Source organism: Oenanthe melanoleuca, chromosome 12 (assembly GCF_029582105.1).
Source record: "Oenanthe melanoleuca isolate GR-GAL-2019-014 chromosome 12, OMel1.0, whole genome shotgun sequence".
NCBI lineage: Eukaryota > Metazoa > Chordata > Aves > Passeriformes > Muscicapidae > Oenanthe > Oenanthe melanoleuca.
This window is the reverse complement of record NC_079346.1, coordinates 6,252,827-6,275,029: the sequence shown is the minus strand read 5'-3', so window position 1 is coordinate 6,275,029 and position 22,203 is coordinate 6,252,827. Positions and strand designations below refer to the sequence as shown.

The 22,203-nt window shown below is 45.2% G+C and overlaps 1 protein-coding gene across 8 annotated transcripts in view; it reads right to left on the bottom strand.

Annotated features, from left to right (window-relative positions):
• Positions 1-6,127: 6,127 nt before the first annotated feature.
• ADAMTS9 (ADAM metallopeptidase with thrombospondin type 1 motif 9) overlaps positions 6,128-22,203 on the bottom strand; it is a 77,949-nt gene continuing 61,873 nt past the window's right edge. For 6 of the 8 annotated variants that reach the window (XM_056501351.1, XM_056501355.1, XM_056501358.1 and 3 more), the window contains 10 exons: positions 18,598-18,768; positions 16,952-17,146; positions 15,035-15,167; positions 14,695-14,789; positions 14,457-14,551; positions 14,229-14,362; positions 12,631-12,722; positions 11,071-11,175; positions 9,025-9,119; positions 6,128-8,728 (listed from right to left, as the gene is read on the bottom strand). In XM_056501351.1, coding sequence (XP_056357326.1) covers positions 9,030-9,119; positions 11,071-11,175; positions 12,631-12,722; positions 14,229-14,362; positions 14,457-14,551; positions 14,695-14,789; positions 15,035-15,167; positions 16,952-17,146; positions 18,598-18,768 — 1,110 coding nt within the window. In that variant the 3' untranslated portion in view covers positions 6,128-8,728; positions 9,025-9,029. Of the gene's footprint in view, positions 8,729-9,024; positions 9,120-11,070; positions 11,176-12,630; positions 12,723-14,228; positions 14,385-14,456; positions 14,552-14,694; positions 14,790-15,034; positions 15,168-16,951; positions 17,147-18,597; positions 18,769-22,203 lie in introns of those variants that run through there. The other 2 variants (XM_056501356.1, XM_056501359.1) reach the window with 2 other exon arrangements.

The window sequence follows — 22,203 nt, the reverse complement described above, 5'->3', positions numbered from 1 at the left end:
CCAAAATACTCACATGCAGGAAGCTCTCAGCATCCCTCCATCAGCTCTGACACCCCTGTGCTTCTTTCAGGCCAGCCCTGACCATCAGCACCAACAGAAAGCACTGGAGTAAGGCAGAAAGCAGCTCTCATTTTGATGCTGGACCATCCATTTCCCCCCTCTGTGATGTCAAGGTGAATTTGGCTGTTACATACCAAGTCAGTCCCCTCGTGGTTCCTCCTGCCAGCAGCCTGTGCAGGTGAATTACAGCTCAACATGAACCCTGTCTCCATCTAGTACCCTGAAGGTAATAAATGTCTGACTGTTATTAGGAAGTTATTGTCTGAAGCCTTTCAAACAGCAAGAGGAGGGCTTAAAAATACCTCTAAGTGCCACAGCTGCTGAAGGAGTGTGCTGGGGACCAGGCATCTAATTTGCTGCATCGTTCCTCCACCAAGCCTCTTTTTTCCTGGGTAAATGTGCCCCCATGAGGGTCTTTTAGGAGTTCTCAGTGTTTCTGCTCACTCCAGCTCCAAGATTTACAATTACTGCAGGCAGAAAAGGCTGTGCATAAACCCCAGTTTGAGGTGGGGATATGGAATTTCAATCTGTGCTGTGCATAACAGGAACCCAGGCCGGGATGAATCATGCTATGTTAGTTCAGTTTTAAATTTTTTTTGCGCTGCGTAGGATTTTCTGGGGCATATTCCATCAGGCACGTAATGGTCAGATTCACTCTGAACGTTTATTACACTGTTACTTTGCAGTACACACACTTCAAATGTCACAAATGGCAACAAAGTGGGCTTAGCAACTTAATAAACCCTTCTACAAGTTCTGTAGGTCACCTTACATTTTCTAAGTGCTCTTTATCACAGCCATTTGACTACTACTTTTTTTTTTTTTTTTTTGTTAGATTTCTCTGTTCTAAGGTATTTTGATTAAAACAGTACTGAGTAATTTCACCTTTTTTTCTTTCATCAATACACTCATTTGTAAATATCCCAGGAATTTTTTTTTCTGTGTCCTCCCACCCAGGAATGCAAATGGCCATTATGTACTCCCCAAGGTATCTCCAAATAAACCTTCTCCTTTTAACCTTAGGGTTTTATTGTGTTAGTTGCTAGGTAACTGAGTAAGATTTATAGCCATCTATTGTTAATTTTGAAGGCGGTCTTCAATTTCCCTGTAAATAGCATTTGGGAGTTGGAGTCCACACCAATAAAAACTTGGAGCCCAGTCCCACTCTGTGGAGAGGAGCACCTGCTATGAAATGCAGAGCCAAGTGGATACATGAAACACCCTCTCAAAAAGGGCTCAGGCCTCATTGCAGAGGTGCTGGAGGGACCCTGGCCCCTGATGCCAGCTTGGCAGAATGTCACAGCCCCCTTCCCTCCCTCCTGCTCCATTCAACCCCTCTCCTCTTCTTCAGGCTCCCCAGCTCTTCCCAGACCAGTATTTCTGTGCTGTCTATCTCAGAGCACAGCTCTCCCAGCCTCTCTGACAAAGGAGGGTGAGAGATGGCCCTGGTTCATATGGTTGCTTAATGCCTTTCAATTTAAGGCTAAACAAAGCAATCAGGTGGGACTCTGCCAATTTGCACACAGCATCCTTGTGCTATAGCAACAAGTAATTTTCTACTATCCTCCCTCACTCCCTGGAGCTTTGGTCCAGCAGAATTATTTGCTTTATGCTGTGAATTCACACTTCTGCTGTGCTACTTTGACTTTTCAGGACCATTTATGAAGATAAGGAAAAACAGACCAATTTAGGGTAACTGGCAGAGGGGCAGGTGTCAGCAGGCACGGCAGGAGGGGAGCTGGCAGGACTGAAGCCATCCTGCCCTTCCCTTGCCACAGCACTGGAAGTGTCACAGATGTCCTGCAATCCCTCACATTAATCATTCATTTGCCACCCTGCAGGTGGAAAGGTCCTTTTACTCATGCTTTTAAGGCTGTTTTGTTGTCTCTTTTGATTGGGAGAAAAAGAAAAGAGGCTTTTACTTACCATTTTACAGGGTTGAAACCTGCTTATAAATAGAGGAGAGAAATGCCTAGCAAAACCAGGCTGCTGGTGGTAGCTCAGATCACAAGAAATTAGGTAGCTGGTCAAAGAGAAAAATCAGAAAACTTTGTCTGTGGCCCTGAGATGCCAGAAATTGTTTCTTTTCTAGACACCAGTGTTATCAGGTTTTCTATTGGTGGTATTTTTGCCTGCTGGAGCCACCAGTTCTTTAGCCAAAGCAAACAGCCCATGACACACCTGCTGTCAAAAGCTTCTGAATCTCCCAAGTTAAATGCTGCCATGCATGTAAGTTCTTGAAAGGCCCAAGCCATTGGGAATGATCAGATGTGAAAATGCCATCAGTGAAATCTGAATGCCAGTCGTACCTGGAAAGCTCCACATACCACTTGCACAATGTGGAGGAAAACTGAAGATACACTCAGGTTATCTTGGGCAACAGCCTCTCCAGGGCAGGCAGGCAGCTCTCAGGGGTTATTCCAGGTGAGCTCTGCACCAGCACAAGGCACACCCACTGCATTTTTCCACACAGAGCAGGATGAAGCTGTCGGTGTTGACAAGAGCTGTTGAAATGTCTCGAGGACACCCCACTTTATGCAATTCAGTCAGCAGAATTTAGAAGTATCTCTAAAAAGTGGATCTGAAGGGTATCACCTCTCCCTTTGCCCTAATTGAATGGAGCAGCAGCTCAAGTGAGAGCCAGCAGAGTGATCTACTGTACCACTGATCTGGGTGGACTGTCCTCCTGAGACACGTGGATTTGAGGAGACATGGCATGCTCAGGGATACCCTTGGGAGGAGAGCAGTGAAGGAGAGACAGACAGCAAAGTGTTTCAGCAGCTGAGCCCCAAGAAGAAAGAAAGAAAGAAAGAAAGAAGAAAGGCCATTGCCTCCTGCTCCCACAGCCAAGGTTCAGACTCACCGTGCTGCTCCTGTGCTGCCAGGAAACAAACCTCCATGGCCACTGCTGCCCTACATCTCCTTCCAGCAGCTCATGGTTTGTTATTCCAGGTCTCAGTTGTTTGCCAGCTCAGCTGTGCTGCGTTTTCTGACGCAGGGAAGGATTGCCACCAGTGTGCCTGATTGTTCTAAGCTGGCAAGCTGTCAGCCTCAGTGGGAAGTGCAGAGCTGCATGCTCCCACCACTACACATGTGGATCCTGCTCTAAAGGGCTACTCAAACCTGGGACCGAGGTGAGAAACTTCATCTGGGAAGTCCAAGCCATGCATGAGGCCACAGCTTCAGCCTCTGGCAGCACCTGGTACCTGCTGGCATCCTCTGCTGCAGGCAGCCTGGCTCCCACCTGTGGGGGGGTTGGAGGCACCACTTGTATTTACTGCTGCTTGTATTTGCCAGTAACAGCAACTACCCTGGGCATGTCTGTTCCTGCCAGTGAGTGTGCAGGGAGCCATTCCCACCTCCCTGCTACCGGGAGTGGGAGCAATGGAAGCGTTTCACAGTCAATGCTCTTTGTCGTGTGGAGCTGGGGAAGGAGGCAGGAGCAGTGAACAGCTTCAAAGAGGAAGGTCAGCAAGCCAGTGAGGATGGATTAGAAAAGGACAATGCAGAAAAGACCTGATTAATTTAATTGCTCATCTGAAATGTAGTCACAGACTGAAGAAGGATGAAGAAATTATAAGCATATGAATGGAGCCAAGTAATTATTTTAAGAGAGAATATCAGAGCCCTGCCTCTCCCTGCACCCTCTGCCCCACATACAAAGGGTTTTGTATTCAGAGATTACTCCAGACTTCTGGCTCTTCTCACACTGTCTCTTCAGAAATGGAGACACTGACTACCAACACATGTTTAATTAGCTGCAGCTTGATCTTGCTGCTGGCGGCTCAGACTGATCATTAGAGCCAGGCACGTGAGGAGATGTAATGTGGAAACCATTCTGCTCCCAGCAGAACTGAGGTTTTCCTGGTGGAAATGGATTGATGGGCATGGCCTCAGCCTCTGCACTTCACATCCTGCCTTGAAGGACCTGGATCAATGTCACAAAGGAGAAATGCATTTCTACCTGCCCTTGCTTAAAGCGGTACCTGCATCAGATCTGCTTCTACTTACAGTCAGCAGATCACATCTCCAAACACTTCAGAAAAAGTATTTATAACTAGAGAGGCAGAAGCAATTTCATGGAAAATTTCACAGGTGGGGTTTTTTTGTTTGTTTGTTTTTCAGTTGGAACAAACAAACAATAAAAACCTCCCCAGGAAATATAGTATAAGAGGCATTTGGGTTAGGTCGAAATACTAATTTTTTTTTTTTTCAAAATCTGTGCCTTGTATTTGCTAATATTAAATAGCTGAAAAATTAAGCCAACTTTGAAGTGGAAACTCATACTCTTCTGTGAAGGCTGAAAATAACTTCTTAGCATTCTTCATCTCGCTATTGCAAAGAGAGGTCAGAAACTTGTCAACTAAATCTACTTCTGGAAGGCTACAATTCCAATTGCCTGGATCTCTTCACAAGCGAAAAATACTTGGAAAATATTGGAGCGAGACTGACAGGCACCACTTTCAGTGATCAGCTTCTTCCTCCCGCTCAGCTCCCGCAAGCCGCCTCCAGGAATTTCATCCCCTCCCACAGCGTGACCAGCACTCCGAAGGGCTGTGGCTCCTGGATGAACTCACGTCTCTTACAACGACCTGGTTCAAAGAGTTCTCCATTTGAAGAGCTCAAGTGATGGGAGAACTTAAGGCATGGGCTGAGGCACTTCAGCTGTTAATGACTCCTGGGTTGGGTTGAATTCCTGTGCCTTTGCCTGGTAATGGGAAGATGTCTCACCTCGGTGCTCTTTCCCTGACAGAATGCTTTCTTCTGACTCAGCCCTCAATCATCTGTTTGAGGAGTTGTGTTGGAAAGACACAGCAGAACAATCCTCTCTGCACTCTTCAATAAGATTTTCAAAGTGTGGCTACGAGGAAAAGAAGGAAAGGAATCAAATGTCCTGATTTAGGACTAATTGCCTGAGACATGCCTTTCCAGCAGCCTGCAACAAAATGCGTTTTATTTTTCTGTAGAAGAAAAATGCCCATCACTTGGGCAGAAAGCCAAAGCAATCAAACAATCACCCCTATCTCTGAAGCTGCACAAAGAGACTAAAGAAGAGTCCTGCAGTTGTCACGTAATCTCAGCACTAAGCACACAGAAACTAAGCACTGAAAGCGTTAAAATGACCTTTCATTATACAGGGCTGGAAGGTTAAATACGATTCAGGGTCTGTGTATTAATTTCTCAGCAGCTCACATTTAAAGTCTTTGTTATAATAATTTATTAAGGATAAATGATAGACACTTTTACAAGATTGATCATTTAAAACTGAGCTTTTGAAACACTGCATGTTCTGTTTTCTGCATCTGACAGTGTTTCAGACAGCACAAGGGAGGAATTCTCTCTCCTTTGAAAACACAGAAGCTGGAAAAGGCTGGACCTGCCAGCACTAAGAGATCTGCAGCACTTTCTGAGACAAAGCATGAGGAACATATAAGGGAAGACAGAAATTGCAACTTCACTCTTACCTGCAGTATCTGGGGCAGTGGTGATGTAAGACTGGTTGCACTTCAACACTTGATTGCCATCCTGCGAGGCAGTCCCTACATTTGCTTCCTTTTAAACCAAATTTCTCCTGACTGAATTTTACTGTGTATTTGATACTATCTTTTCCAATTTAGAAAAGTTAATTTTTTTCACGTTCCATTCCTAACACTGTAAATGGTGTGGACCAGGCCCATTATCCCAGCCCATCCTGCAAAAACATTAAAATGAACTGCTTGTCTCCCTTATATGCCATGTCAAAGGATGTCCCTGGTCATTGAAGGCAGCACTAGCCAGCCACCAGACACATCTGAGCAATGCATGGGACATCTCTGATTTGTGCTTGTGTCTATTATGCACCTTGGAGCAGTCCTGTCTGGAGAGAAATTTGGGAGCATCAGTCTCTCCAACCAGGAGGACATGAGTGGGTGGTCATGGCCATTCTCCAAGGTGGTCCCTGGTCCACAGACTCCAACACAGATTGGGGGCAGGGCTCCATACAAACAGCATTCTTCCCATCCCTCATTCCTTTTGAATGGGACAATCACACCCAAACCTTGGAAATAAACACCAACATGGAAAGGAATGTTTATCATTCAATGTATTATTCCCTTGTGTACAAAGTATTTTGCCTCTATAGTAGCACACAGGTATTGAGATATGATGGCAAATGCAGCAAGACCATACAGACACGTCATACAGGTATTCTCATTTCCTTTTGAGTATAAGCAGAAAGAAAAGAAACATTGTACAGGAAAGTGCTTGCAAAAAAATACCCCAGTTTGTAGAAAAATAATGGCATTGATATACAAAACCCAGAGTTCTTTCCTGAACAAGAAATGTCTATTATCTCTGATCCTCAAAATCTGCTCTATCTAATGATGACTGTTAAGGAATGTCAGGATCAGTACTGTCATTTTTTCCCTTATAGTTTATTTCATATTTTTTTAGGTTCTGCTAGCTCTGTTAATAGCTGCTCTGAAACTATATGGTAGAAATGAATGTGCACAGGTCAAAATAGTATTTCTTTTTATAAATAGCCATTCACTTCATTTACAGTGGTAAAGCATCATTATTTCTTTCTAAAGTCCATAGTGCAATTTTCCCTTTTCCCCTACAGAATTGATACATAAGCATTTATCATTAGAAAATCACTATTCCATTATTGCTCTTTTCATCTTTCCCTTTTTTCTCTTTCTCTTTCCCTTTTTCTTCTTTCCTTCACCAGTTCTACAGCCCTGCTAGCCTGTGAGATGTCTCCCAGCTGACAGGAATGTGTCAATCCCTGATTGTCAGGCTGACAGGTTTCACTCCAAAGGCTGAACACAGCCCAGCACACACAATCCAGGGATCAGATCGTTTATCACCATTGATCCGACTGTTTTGTAACACACTGATTACACATCCTTTGGGGAACTCTGTAAAAGACTCACACATGATCCCGAGGTTGTGTTTGGTAACTGCTTGAATCCAAAATGGAAAGAGTTATCTGGAGTAGCAGATAAGCCTCTTTGGTTTTCCAAACTGCTGGTAATTTTGTGCTGAAAAGCTTCCTTTCCTTGTACTTTGTGCTCCTGGCTGCCTTGACACATAAGGTGAAAGGGCAGCATCTTCCTATCACTAAGTAAAGTCGTGGAGAAGGAGATAAGGGACATAGTCATAGACTACACCAACAGCCTGGTCACATCACCCCTGTTCCATGTGCTACAAAGCTCTGTGAAAGCGTGGCATGCCACAGGCACAGGGCTATGTACAGGCAGGAGCCACCACACCTGAGGGACATGGCTCCTCAGTTTGATTAAAAAAAAGCCAACAGCAAATGTGTGGCTGTACATGGGAATGAGGAGAGGCAAGGAGCACAGATGCCTTACCAGGAAGATCCGAAGCAACACAGGAGTAGGCGTAAAGCAGCTTGCTTTTGAAGGGGGGGCAGAATCATCTGTAGGTACAGAGTGATCTTGTTGAAAGGAGGCAGTGAAGCCTCCCTTTGCAGATGGTCTGGGAGTGAGTAGGAAGCTGGGGAAATGCTGCAAGTGCCTGCAGGGGAGTACCCTGGCCAAGAACAGGGGTGGCTTGGCTGGGCGTGCTGTCCCCATCCCGGGGCGTGCTGTCCCCATCCCTGGGTGTGCTGTCCCCATCCCGGGGTGTGCTGTCCCCATCCCTGGGTGTGCTGTCCCCACAGCCTCACCAGCCCCATGGGGAGGGAGCACCACAGGGATGCTTTCAGCTTCACGCTAGGATTTTGTAACAAAGTCTGTAAGAAACTACATCTCTTCTGAGCACATAGCCCAGGGAAACATATGGCCTGATCAGCCTGTCTGGGATGAGTTAATACCCTGCTTCCAGATGGAGTCAGGAAGCACAGTGGCACATGCAATTAGGAGACAAAGATATGTTTTTTTTTAAAAGTGAGTTCACTTCAGAGCCCTAAAAAAGGGGGCTTGAGTTGAAGATCCATCTGCAGGAATTTTCCGAAACCCAGGGTAGATCTTGATTGATTTGAATTGCCTGACAATTTTTCTGCTTTATCCCCTTCTTCAATGATAAAGGCACTGGATTAACTAAAACTACAGAGCATTAATAAATACCATGTTAGCACCAAACCAGTGCTTTCAGCACTGGCCACAGAGGTCATGTGAAATTCAAAACACACCTAAAAGATAAAGATTGCTGATGCAACTAGCACAGTATTCATTGTCATGTTTTCCTTGAGTGTTGTCAGCCTAATCCCTTAAAATAAAAATTTAAGCACATCTTGTCTAATTTCCTTGCATAAAGACAGATTGAAATGCCAAAAATACCCCTATGCAGATTGTGTAGCACCGTGGAGGGCCAAAGCAGCCCATAACTGAAGGAAAATTACTGACTGAAAGTAAACAACTGAACACAGTGACAATAAAGTATCACTTGTCATAATGCTACATATAATGTAGAGTATGCAAAATGCAGTGGTTTGACTGCAGGATTTAACAATAAAAAATAAAAATAGTAAAAGCAGCCTTAATATAATGATTTTACGTACAAAAATATTAAATCAAAATAAATAAACCCAAACATAAATATTATACTGTACATTAGGAATATGCAATCTATATACACATATACACAGATATAAAAGTGGAAGGCAGAGGTATTGCATCACTATCCTTCATCCATCTCTCATCTCCCTTGGCTGCTCCCAGAGAACCTGGAAAACAGAGAAACATTTAGAGTCATCCTGGTCTCTGGAACACATCACCCGAGAAACTGGCACAAGAGCAGAGCAAAAGTGGGTGCCAGTAAGGTGGGGAGGCATTTCCAGGTGACAGTGCTGTATCCACAAGGGTTACTGGGGGAACAGATCCCACAGGGATGCTGTGAGGGGTGGGTGGCTGTCACCAATGCACTCAATGTTTTTTTCCAAAAAAACAACCATGGCCTGATCTGCTCCTCCAGGGCATTTTGGGAAGATTTTTCTTAATGCAGAAGCAGCTGAGAACTCACCATTGCTATAACACCTGAATGTCCAGGCCTGTTCCAGATGATGGAGTGCACTTCCCACAGTAACCACCACATCTTCCTACTACTTTGGTACCATCCTGCAGGCAAAATCAGAAATAACAGCTCAGTAACAGCTCAGGAACTCCATGCTGCAGAAGGGCCAGATCTGGGTTACTCAAGCCAAGTTTCTAGGGTGTATAAGAAAACAAATGATGCCAAAATAAATCTATGAAATCACCACTGTATTCAAATATACACAAATGCAATTCTCTTTAGTGATAGCAGGTCAGATGGTGGACACAAATAGGAGAGGGTAGTTTTGATTTATTAAATTGAAAGGTGCCCAGAGAGAAGGCCATTTGGAGGGTATCTGCTTTCTCCAGTTTGCCCCACAGTGAGTAATAGTAATGAGTAGAAAACTTGGCTCATGCAAGAGCAAAACCACTCTGGGTCAGTAACAACTGCTCAGCTCTGCCTGAGCATGGGAAGGGTATGGAAAGGGTATTTCCATTTAATACCAGGAAACATCCACTTGGAAGAGAAAGTCCTGGAGTGGCTCCAGAGACAAGAGAGGAGGGAAAGTGATGGGGTAAGGTGATGTCACTTGCTAAGGTGCCAACCCTCTTCTCCTTCCCACAGCCAGAAGGGGTAAGTGTAGAGTGGTCCTGAGGTTAACCTGGTCTCCAGGTAAGCCCAGCAAGCAGGGTGCAACTCTGGGCTTGAGTCAGGAGATTAACACCTCCATCTGGCCTTCCTTATCTCACCTCTGCAGAGTCTTTCTCCTCTTGGTCATCACAATGGACAGACAGTCCTTGAGGGGAATTCAACCCTCAATTACCAGAAAATTGGACTTAAGCACACAACAAGCTTGCACAAAGCATTTATTTTAAACAAGCTCCACCCTGCCCTTGACATTATTGATCTGTGACTGCAGCAGGCTGCTATCATCTCTTCTCACTACACAGTTGTTTCTTCTGCTCCTGCAGGCAATTACGCCCTTGGAACAGCACTTGACAGATGCCACCAGGTGATGGAGGATTTTTGAGCACCCCTGTTCCTTAAAGTTTGTTTTAATTCTGCCAGCCATAATGTTTTCTGCAACCCCAAAGCTGACTTCTCTTCTTTTAGAAGAGGAGAAGAGAAAAGCTCCTGCTGGAACTGATATGCAGGGCCTGTGCTGGTTCTCTTCCACCTGTGGCGTGTTCAGATCTGTAGCATTAATTCTCCCTAAGGGAACCAGCACTCATGCTCCCCAGAGCCAGGGGAGAGACTGAAAGCAGTACAGGAGAGGATATTTTGCAAATTGCTGTTTAGTAAATGATGGTGACCACCTTTTTAACGGGGGCAATTGGGATGACTCACATGAAGTAACAGCCAAAAAAGCAATCCTGAGTTTCTACCATTTCAGAGTATGACACAGAAGCAACAGAGTGAAGGCACACAGTGACTGCAGGAGGTGTTAACAGGCAGGCAAATTAAGCAGTACAAGTACAAATTTGGCTGTGAGTGATTGTGAAGGGCTGCCTGGCTTACCCTGAGGCTCTAGCCAGCAGAGCCACAGGCAGTGACAGGGGATGGTGCCTCTGTAACACTCTGTGACTCAAGACTTTGCCAAGGAGATAAACCCAGACCAGCAGGAAGGTCCAAGTCCTCCATGCTTTATCAGAGATGTGCTGGGAACAATTCCTGCTCAGGGTACTTAGCTGGCAGCAGACCCAACTCTGCTCTGCAGCCCTGACCCTGTCCTGCTGCCCTGCCCTGTGATGCACACTCCATGCTGGACATCTCAGATAACTGATGAAGGATATGCCTGCCCCACGGCACTCAGTGCTTTCAGCCTCACAGTTAATCAGGCTCACTAATTAACTGCAATAACTCTGATCAAGTTAAACCCGCGACAGCCTTGCCCCACTACAGTTACATGCCACACTTTAATGTCAGATGTTCTTTTTTTGTTAGCCTCTATTGGAAGATGTTGCCATGAATGAAAATGTGGTGATTAAAAACTTCTGATGAGCAGGTACAGCCATAATTCAAGTTAGAACTTACTGGGGATTTCTGAATTTCCGACACGGCGTAATTCCCTTGTGAGAGCCACTTGGCTGTTCCCACCAGGGACAGGCCTGTCCCGTACAGGTCTATGCTGAAGCGACCCTGAAAAACAAGAAGAGCCTGGTTAACTTAAAATGTTGTGATCCAGACTTTTCTAACAGGATCTTGACAGCAATGTTTTCCTTGTTCTCTATTGCTCTGACCGTGATCACTGTACAAATCACAGCATGGCTCACATTAGGAATTTCTTCTCCTTGGTGGCTGCAGAGAAAGAGGGGTTTCAGATTGCTTTTGAACTGCCTTTTCCCCCCAGGTTTTCACTGCTTTACCCCGGTTTTGCACTGTTTCTTTCTGGTTTTGCACTGCTCCTTCTCTGCCGGCTGAGGGCATTGTTGGCTTTCCCATGGCAAACTGCAGAGCCTGACGTGCTCCAGCAGCTGATGGGAAGGAACCTCAGGGATGTGCTGCAGCCTGTCACTGCTCCCTCCTCAACTGGAGAGGGCACACTTGCCCTTGTTTTCCTTATTTTCCACTGTTTTTTTTTTTTTCCCCCTAGACTAGTGAAATAGAAACTCTTCCATTTGCTTATTTCTATAAAACACTTAATTCCACCTTTCTCAAAATGAAAAAGATGGATGGAAAATGAAGGGCTATGCCAGCAGACAATGCTGAGCCCCCCAGCCCTCCCCTCACCCCCATGGCAGACTCCAGTCCTGCTGATTTCTGGACCCATGGAGGGATCCTTTGGACACATCCCCGGGCTGACCCACAGCCCAGCACAGCCGGGCAGTACCAGATGGCTTTGCTCCTTGCACTTGCTGCCTTGGGAATGCTGATTTTCTGTGAGGAGCAAACTGTCTGGGTCAGGTGGATGGATATTAACATTTATGAGCATTCCTGAGGTAAGGAGTCAATCCCTAAGCTGCTGAGCTGTGCAGGAAAGTGTCAGCTCTGAAAGCAGGGTGGGAAGGAGATGGAGAGGTTTGCCCTCTCCTGTCTGCTGCTGCAACTCCCTGTTAATGCCCTTTGCCAATAATGCCCACCCAATACCTTGGGACTATCCAAACAGATCACTTATCGTCCCCAGCCCCACAAAAAGTAGGTGTGCTGGAAACATGTAGCAAGCCATCCCTAACACAGTGTTATTTGTCTCCTGCAGTCTTTTGAAAAGTATCTACTCCCTGCTTCTCTCCCTGCAGCATTTCCACCAAGTCCTGTCATGGACTGATCCCCTGTCTTCAACTATGCAGGTAAAACCCAGTTCTCCCCCCACAGCCTCTTTCTTCTTCCTTTTCTCCTTTACTGGGAATGCCCTAGGGAATGTCTCTGAACCAGCCACCGGCCTGATAACATGGAAAATAGAAACTACTTTCTTCACAGTTCACAAAGGAAACTTTCCCCATCACTTTCTCCATTTTCACAAAGGGAAAAGTTTCAGACCGCTGAGATAAGAATGTGCCACTCACTGAACTTGGGCTGCTGCGATCAGCAGTAATTAATAGAGGGCCTGAACATAACAAATGGCACCAATTCCTGTTAAATGCTCTTGTCAAATACCTGCGGGCATTTGGCAGCACTGTAGCAGTCCCCAGCAGTGGCATAAGGAACAGGTCGTCCATCATGTGTCTGTGCAAACTGTAAATCAGTTGCTGTGGAGAAGAGTTGGTGAATAACATGGAAAGAAAGATGCAGGGAGAGAGACAAAATAAATGTAAACATGCTCTTCACTAATGTTTAAATTCACCAAAACTGGCTTCCCACATTAATGTATGAAGTCAAGACTACTATATTTCTGTGAAATCAAGATCACTATATATTTTAATATTAGATCTCCTGATTCATCCCACATATGATTCCAAATACATAAGCATTGAATTTAACAGGACACTTACACTCAGTATTTACAGCTCAGTTTAAATCTATTGGTGATTTAGGAACAAGGTATAAATAACAACAAAACTCAAACCCTTGACTTGGGGTTTATTTCACTATAAAAACTTCCCCACTTTCAAGAAGGCTACAGCACCTTCTAAATCTCTCTTTCAAACAAAAGCAAACAACATCCCTGCTTTCCTGGCTGCCCCAGCCCACGGGTCGGGTTTTCAAAGGGAATTGGAGTATTTTGCTCTGGAGGGATCTGAAGTAACTGAGACTCATTTAGATGGGGATGTGAGATAGCTCCTGCCTGACAGAGGTAGGTGCCCAGCTCCTTTTGAAATTCAAAGGGAGCTGGTATCAAATTCCCAGAGGGTGGTTCCTTTGAGATCTTTACCTAGGAGCTTTTACAGATTATTAGTTGCTTTTTACAGATTGATAGACTGGGAGGTCTTGAAAATTAAGTGATAAAACCCACTTATCAGATAAAGAGTCGCTTTACAGGGAAGGATTTTGATTTGCTAAAAAACCACTTAGCTATTTACTGAATGAACTCCCAACAACATGCTGTATTTTTAAAAGATTTGCTGGAAACTGATAGCAGTGGAGTCAGGGGACTGAAACCATAACCCCATGGAATGCTACAGGGTCTCTGGTGGCAGGATGGGCTTCCAGCTCACAGGAATGACAAAAGAGACAGTGTGTTGCTCATATTGCACAGCCATCCTCTCTTTCTCCATTGCAAACCCATGTCCCCAGCCCTCAAGACAGGTTATTTCCCCATGGTCTGGCTCTGCCAAGAGACTTCTCTTCCCTGGCAACTGGGATCCTCACCCCAGTGGAAACCCTTGCATTGGGATCTCCTGACACCTCTCTGAGTAAAACAGAGGGGGGTGAGGGGCTGGGGCAGCTCCTTCCTGGTTAGGCTTTGTGTCTGAGTCCAGTCTGAAAAGAGGGGACCAAATGAAATAAATTAAAATCCTTCACAAAATACACTGAGCTGCTGGGAGCATACAAACACTAATTCTCCAGAGCAGATACAGCAGCAATTTCTTTACTATTTTCCTGTTTTACAGAGAAATAACAAGAGCATCTCTGATGCACTGAAGTTGCAGTTTCCAAGTGTAAAGCAGCAAAGAGGTGACCAAACTAAAGGCAGCTTTTAACAGGAATTCTCAAGAATATTGCTCAGTAGAATACTACTGCTTGCTTGTAGTTACAGCTATATTTGTGTAAAATAAACATTTTTTTTTTAATGGCAAGGCCCTGTTTTTACTCACTTATTATTTGCATAGTGTTCAGGTCCAGCCTTACTTTGCTGAAGGTGGAAAACCCAGCTGCTGTGTAATCTTTCCTACACTGGCAGTCTTCTCGTCTGCTCCCGTTATACGGACACTCGGTCGGGTTATGCAATCTAAATCAAAAGAAAACCCCTTCTACTCATGACCAGGAAATATTGCCATGGAAAACAAAAACACTGTGAGGTTCATGATTACAGGATTTCTTACCTGTATCCATACACCTCTGAAAAATTCTCTGCATCCCCGTTTACAAGGGTCACATACTCCTTTGGGCTGTCAGTCTGCATGCCAGAGCAATACACCTGAGAGAGAAGCCAGAATTGTGCAAAGGCATCACTGAGACAACCAAAGGCAGAAAATCTAAGAGTGGATGAGGACCACATGCAGGGTTCTCTTGAACCTTTAGAAAATCTATTCACTATCACATTCTGTTGCTGAAATGCACCTTTAATGTCTTTCCTTTGACTTGCAGGAAATATTCACCATCTTCAGTGACACCTCCAAGATTTTTAACGTCTTTGCAACTCCTTGGTAATTCACCTGAAACAAAACAGAAATACTTGTAGTCACTGAACAACTATGCATCAAAATTTATTTTGGAACACTCTGAGGCTTCCAAAGCATCAAAACGTCTTTTTTATTTTTAACAGGTTTCCCTGAAGCGTCTTAGTGCTTACTTGGATGACTCCCAATGTTTGGAAATACTGCAGATCTCTAGGAGTTTGATGGGAAAAGATGCTGTAGCCATGAGAAAGGCAAAAGAAGGTGTAAAGCTGCAGACTTACAGTCATGGACATTGTGGCATGTCCTCCTCTCCTCAGGTTTCAGGTCCACATGGCACAAGCTGCTGACCTGGTCATCATTGGTCAAGCACTGCACTGAGCGGTGCATGACCCCAACTCCACAGGTGACAGAGCACTGTGGGATACAAGATAGAGATTCCTGCTTTATCTCAAGGGTTTATGGGCTCCAGAAGAAAGAACAGAGACAGATGGTTTCCCTTGTACCAAGAGACAGCAGCAAAGACTCCAGTCCTGTGAAGTGTTCAAACACAGGCTTCATTTTAATCAAATGAGTAGTCCCTTTGGTAATTAATCCCTTCCTTATTATAATTGATTACTGCAAGACTACCATACTTTGCTCAGTGTTTGCACACTTTGCTGGATGAGGCAGTGGGCTAAAGCAAACCATGTGCTCACATTAGGAAGATTGTTGTTTTCTATGCAAATTTCACAAAAAAAATAATCAAAAAACGAGCCTCAAAATCTTCTCTCCCCTCACCTGCTGGGAAAATGGCTACATCTGTGCAAACATTGGGTCATCCTCAAATCACCCAGACCAAGGGTAATCCTAAGGCTGAAATTGCACAAGTTACTGGAGATACCAAGCAGCAAAGCATCCAGCTACTGAGTGTGGGCTATGGGAGGTGGGAGCATCTTGCTCCCCATCCACAATTTCTTCTTTCAAGTACTGAAAATCAGCTCTTTCTACAGCTACCAGGCTAGGCTATAAAGAAAATGAAGTTGCTCATCCATTTAGAAATGATTATTCTAAAGGAATACACCATGAAGAATATGGTCTTCAATGGCTCATGGTATTCACAGCTTGGGCATTTACTCTTTATTAAGTCCAGTTCCATAAAACTAAGCCCAAGTGCTGAGTAGGACTCTCTCTGTCTATCAAAGGTGATGGCATTTTACACTAAATCCCTTTCAAAAACACAGCTGACAAGGGTCATGGCACTTGGTGGTCACTGGGACATTCAGCAGCCCAAAGTGAGGAGAAAGGTCTTGCTCTCTGAAATGAATGCTCTTTGCAGTGAAGTTGGATTAATGACTTGGGTATTTCGCACTTAAATTCTGAGGGAAGATACCAATTAATTGAGGCTGAGCTCTTTGCTGTAACTCCTCTGTGCTGACTCACAGGGAGGATCTGAAGCTTCCTATGGGGCAGGAGGAACTTAGGTTTCAAATGGCTTTGCCAGTTACCTTGACAACTTCTACTACGTTTTACTTGGCTTGACACTCATCACCTTGTAAAGGTTTGACAAATTCCTACAAATGACTGAGCTGGGTTAATAAATCAAGTTTATGGGAGAAACATCACATTTCAAAGAATGTCAGAAGCCCTAAGAAGTGAAATGTTATCACCTTAACTAAAATTTGATCTTGTAGTTCAGGTCCCAGAAGAAGCTCAACACAAATAACTTTAACAGAAAGGCCAAGTTCTTTCCCCTGACCTATCCCAGCATTTGTGAGAAGGAAGGGGAGAAAAAAAGAAGAAAAAAAATCCTTTAAGGCTCAAATGACCAGTGTTTCAGCTTAATGCTGTCTCCCAAGTCTCTCATACACATGGTCAAGAGGGATCAACTGCAGTTGCCAGTGACCCACCAATCCTTCTAGCACAAGGCTTTCAAACCCTTGTTTTCTGCAATGACCCCACTCTCTGACTAAGTATTCAGCACAGCCATCAACATTGGCTACATCCCAATTTTCATGAATGACTACTTGTAGCTGCTGGGACTCCCCCATACGACAGGGTTCAGTCTGAAGTATGGAGCCCTACACACACCTGCTGCTGCACCAGAGAATTCAATGCATTAATTTAAGCAGCTCTAGAACATTCCTCTGCCAAACCTCTGGTCTGAAAACACCCCAGGCTGTTCCAGTCTTTTTGGCCAAAAAGGAAGTTGCCCAACTTACGCTTCCCCAGTTGCCGACGCGCCAGGAGGCCGAGATGGGGCACTCTCCGAGGTAGCAGGGCTGGATGTTGGGGGGCTGTGTGCCAGGACAGTTGACCATGTTCTGGTAGCCATATTCATAGTGGTCCTTCCCAGTGTAAATCTCACTGCAGGACACGAGGCGCTGCCTGTAGCCCTTGCCGCACGTGACCGAGCACTGCGGGCAGAGGAAACACCGGTGAGCACCACTGCCACTTCAGGAAGGCTGCCCAAAACGGGAGGGAAGGAAACCAGGCCTGTCAGCTTTTAACACAGGAACTGCTTCAAAGGATTACTGGTATCTGTTTAAGCCAGTCATGAATATTATAAGTGGCTACTACAAGTGGGCTGGTGCCTGACACTATCTTTAAGCACCCAGCTCCTCTCTGGCTGGATCTCTAGGTGCTCCAAGACTCCATGGCTGGCTGCCAGGCACGTTTTATTTCTTCCCAAGAACAAAGAAAGGAGAAGAGGATCCTTGGGTATTTGGAAATGTCTCTATTCATTTGTTTGGTTTGGTGTTTTTTTTTTTTTGCCATGGGATACACAGAGATAGAAAACTGTCAAGGTTGACCCTGTATTGCAGGTAGCAACTAAAAGAATGAAAAAAATTTCATTGTAATTAGAGGATAAATAGCACTTCTGCCCTCCTCCTCAAAGGGCTGAGTGGGACCTGGGGAGAGACAAACTGTCACTGTAAGCCGTCTTCACCTCTCTGTCTTCAAGGGCCTGAGTGCTCCCAGGTGGTCTCTCCCAGCCACTGGGAGTGGGCAGAGGATGCCTGGACAAAGAGCAGACAGAGCTAAAGCCTGACAGGCACCTCAATATACCCCTTAAGAAACCACTCAAGAGACCAAGCTGCTCTGAGCTACTCTCACGTCTCCACATTTCTCCTTCCTTGTGCTATCTCAGGTGGCTTGTCTCTCCTCCCCCTCCATCCTGGCATGTTTTCTTTTTTCCCTTTTCTTGCTCCTTCTTTTTAATCAGTGCTGTGTCAGCAGCTGCCTTGTCATTTCCCTCTGCTGTTTCTCCAACTGGAAAGTAATCCTTCACTGGCAGCAGAAAGAACAGGCTGAGATTAGCCTGGGTCCTCCCGCATGCGGCGCTCGCCGCAAGGAAAACTCATCTATTTTCCTCACCTCCCAGCTGTGAGGGTGAATGTCCTGCCTTCCCTCACTCTGGGTCTTTGCCCCTGCAAAGACTGCACTGAGGAAGGATGTGCCCCCATGGTCACCTCTAGGCTTGCCTCTCCCCCATGATGCACACCTGGACCCTTACACAGGGGGCCCAGAGCCCCCAAGGAGTGGATGGGAATAAAACTAATTGATTAAATAAATGAAATAAACAGAAAACCAAAGAGGGTGCCTGCTGGATGCACTGTGCTTTGGAAGAAAATTACCTCCAGATAATATTAGCTAGGACCCTGAGCACGCTGCTTTTAGTCTTTAACATCCTGGTTACCTCCCACAGCACTGCTTCTTTCTATCCAACAGCGAGACTGCACACCGAAACAAACCAAAAAACAGTAATTAAAGCCCACAGCGCTGCCTGCCACTGTGGATTTGGGTTGCAGTACCTCAGCAAGGGCAGTGGTGAGAGGAGGAGAGCACGGCGGGGATGGGGACTCACCTCTGACCACTCTCCCGTGATCCAGATGTACTCGCAGGGGGGCAGCCCGCAGCTCTCCACCTCGGGGGGGCGCTTGCTGGGGTCGCAGTAGCTGCTGCTCTGCAGCTGCTCCTTCTCATCCACACACAACACCTTGCGGAACCGGGACCCCTCCCCGCACGTCTTGGTGCACTGTGGGCAAGGAACAACAGCTCAGGCAAGCCCCGAGGGACTCCAGCAATGAATCCACATCCAGAGCGAGCCCTCCTCCCAGCGACCCCTGTAACATGTCACTGCTATCACCCCGGGGAAAATCTTCCACCAGGACCCTGCTGTGCTGTGACAAACTGCTCCTGACCTCTGGAGGTACCGACATAAATCCACAGGAGAGAGGAGAAACCACAGTTGCAGGTATTGGGATGGGGCAGATGTGGGGTCCAGCTGTGACAGAATCAAGAAATGCAGGATTGGGCATGCTGGGCCAGGAGATAGGGCAAGGGGAGGAGAAAGGGGCCAACCCCCATTATTTCAGCCCCTTGTAAATACAACTGTTTGGAGAATGACAACTCAACCATCCTCCTTGCAAAAATCAAACTGCTGCACCTTTGGCTGTGGCTGCTATGGGGGAAGCCCCTTCCCCAGCCTTGGCATGGGGGCACATAGAATCATCATTGAATAGTATGGGTGGAAAAGACCTTAGAGATCATCTCATTCCAATCCCTTGCCATGGGCAGAGACACTTTCCACTAGACCAGGCTGCTCAGAGCTTCACCCAGCCTAGCCTCGAACACAACTCTGCAACCACTGCAGTGGGGACAGCTCTGCAGGTTTTTTCTTTTTTAAACACTGCCCTGCCTGATATTAAGAGCAACCCATGCTAGCCAAGTACAAGTGCTCTCCAGGTCCTTCTGGAGACTCAGTTCTTTCTCTGCTTGTCTTGGAAAAATGTGTCTGACTGTGAGGCTGTGTTCCTGGGAGTGAGGCTGTCCTTGGAGAGCATCTTAGAAAAATGCATACAACAAAATAAATCAGTGTAAGAGCAGCTGTCTAGAAAAAACCCTGTTTTCTTTTAGTTATTACCTGTAATGGACTTCTAACACTTTCAACCAACAGGATTAACAAGGAGAAAAATGCATGAAAATAATCATTTTATAGAACATGTAGAAAATGTCTTCCCCTTAAGAAAAAGGATAAAACATCCAATCAGACCATCCCAATCTGCACAGAAACACTGTTTGAAGTCACCTAGGCTTGGAACACTGTGCCAGTTTAAGCTAGTTAGAGTCTTACCCTCCAAACATCATTTCCAGCCTCCCTGAAGCAGCTCCTGCCCTCCTGGCCGGCCAGTAATTAGGAAGATCTTAGTGGGTTCAGCTAATTGCAAAATGCAGGCATTGTCATGGCCCTGTTTCTGTAATTAGCTGTCAGAACCAGGACTGTAAATTATGTGAGAATATTGAAAAATCAGATCAGTCTGTGGCAGCAGCAAACAGCAACAGGAGAGCAACAGTGAGCACAACATCATGTTTGGTGTAAATATTTAAAACTGGGGCAAAGTGGAAAGGGATGGGGAAGGAGAGGCAGCTCCACAAAGCAGCATTTATTCCAAAGGAATAACTTAGGAGCTCTTAGGCAACAGTCAACATTGCAAAATCTGCAGTCTGCCAGAAGACCCCAAGGGCTTTGTGTGCTTTCAACCTTATTTACTCTCTTGCTTTGAGTCCTTGGAGTGGAAGCTCCTTCTAGGTCTGTGCTGAAACATGGCAATCCTACAGGGGCTGGAGGAATTTGCTGGAGTGTGATTTCCCCAGAAAGCAAACAAAGTGGCTATATTTACCCATCTCTGATTATCTCCCTATTACATAAGTAAAAACTGAAAGGGGGTCATTGTGTGTGAATATGGCACCACTCTCCAGCCACCTTTTGGGGCAGCCTGAACCCTGAGCTTCCTGCTCCTCCCTTAGGAGGGACTTTCCAGCACAGTGGGAGCGGGGTCACAGGATGCTCATAGCTTCCCTCCTCTCCGGTTTGGCATTTTCTGGCCCAGCAAGGGGTCAGCAATAAAGGGTGAATTGTTTCATGGTCCCTCACAGCCAAAGACACACCTTGAAAGGAGTGGGAAGAACCAAGCCTGATCTTGTCTCATCTCCTTAATGTATATTTCAGACTAAATTTGCAAAGTACATTGGATCATGCTTCACTTTAAGATGGTGAACCATCTATATGCCATCAAGGCATCTTCTAACACTGGCAGTGAAGAGCCATCACATCAAAAGTCCACCCTTGTTTAAAATCATTACTTGCTGATGAGAGACTGACACTCCCAAGCACAGGCCAGCCTGATTTGGGTTTGTCTGCAAATAACAGTTGTGTGGCCAAATAAACCTGAGCCAGCTCTGTGCATTTTATCATCATCAGAAATTCAAAGTTTGTATTTCTAAGGATAAGAGGCAATTAAAATAACCCCACTGAAATATTAACTGAGGCTCAGACAGTGAGACCATCATAAACTAAAGAGAAATACTGCAGAGGTTCCAATCAGCTACCCCAAAGTTATAAAACATCATTCATGTAGAAAGCAAGCAGTTCAGCTAGCATGGAAAGGCTATTTTTCCTTTTAATGCAGTGAGAGATTTTGCATGAAATCTCACGTTCAAGACTGATTTAAATCTCACACAGAACAGTGGGGCCAGGCTATAACCACTATTGATAGCAAAATCTGAAAAACAAGTCAGGCATTTGACAATATTTGTCTCTTTTGCCTCATTTCCCAAGTTCTGAACTGTTTTCCTGGCAGCTCAAATTAAGGATGATTTCAAGCACTTCTGAAACTGTTTTAGAAGAGCAATAACAATAATTAAAATAACCCCAAAGGCATTGCTTTGCAAAAGCATTGATTGTTTTCTTCTTTTTTAAAAATAACAATCTGACACAGATGAAATGTACCCCCCATGCCATGAATGCTGAAACATGCCTTGGGTAACTCTGCAATTCAAATCAGGCAAGGATGGTACAATTTCCCCACAAAAGGCAAATGTCAAAGATTCAGGAGTTGCACAGCAGCTTCCAGAGCTGTACATTGTCCTTCCACAGAGGCTCATATTAAAGGAAAAAACCCTTCTTTCTCCCAATTTTCCCTTTTTCTTTGTAACTCCAGTCTGAGTTTTATTCTGACATTAGCAAGGCTCTTTCTATTGACTTTCTTCTCCCTGGTGAGGGCACTGAGAACAGGTGATTAATGGTGACACACCAACAGAGCAGTAAATGGTTTCCAGTAAGTTTCATATTCCTTCTCATTGTCAAGACCAACACTTTTTTCTAAACAACAACAACAGCAACAAAGAGGAACAATTAAAAAACCCCAAACCCTCTTGACAGATTCCCTTTAAAGACAAGAAATCAAGAACAAGACAGCACTGAAATGTTATTAATATCCTGCCTTCCATGTCAATTAGGGTTCATTGCTGCTCCCTGCCCAGAGAATACCAATGCAATCTGTGCCTCCTCATGGACAGTGCCTATGGCTGGAGGGGAGTTGCTATTTCTTTTTTTCACTCTGTACACTAGAACAAAATAGGAAGTAGATGGAAAAAATGCTTGGAATCAGCCAAAGGGGTAAGCTCACAT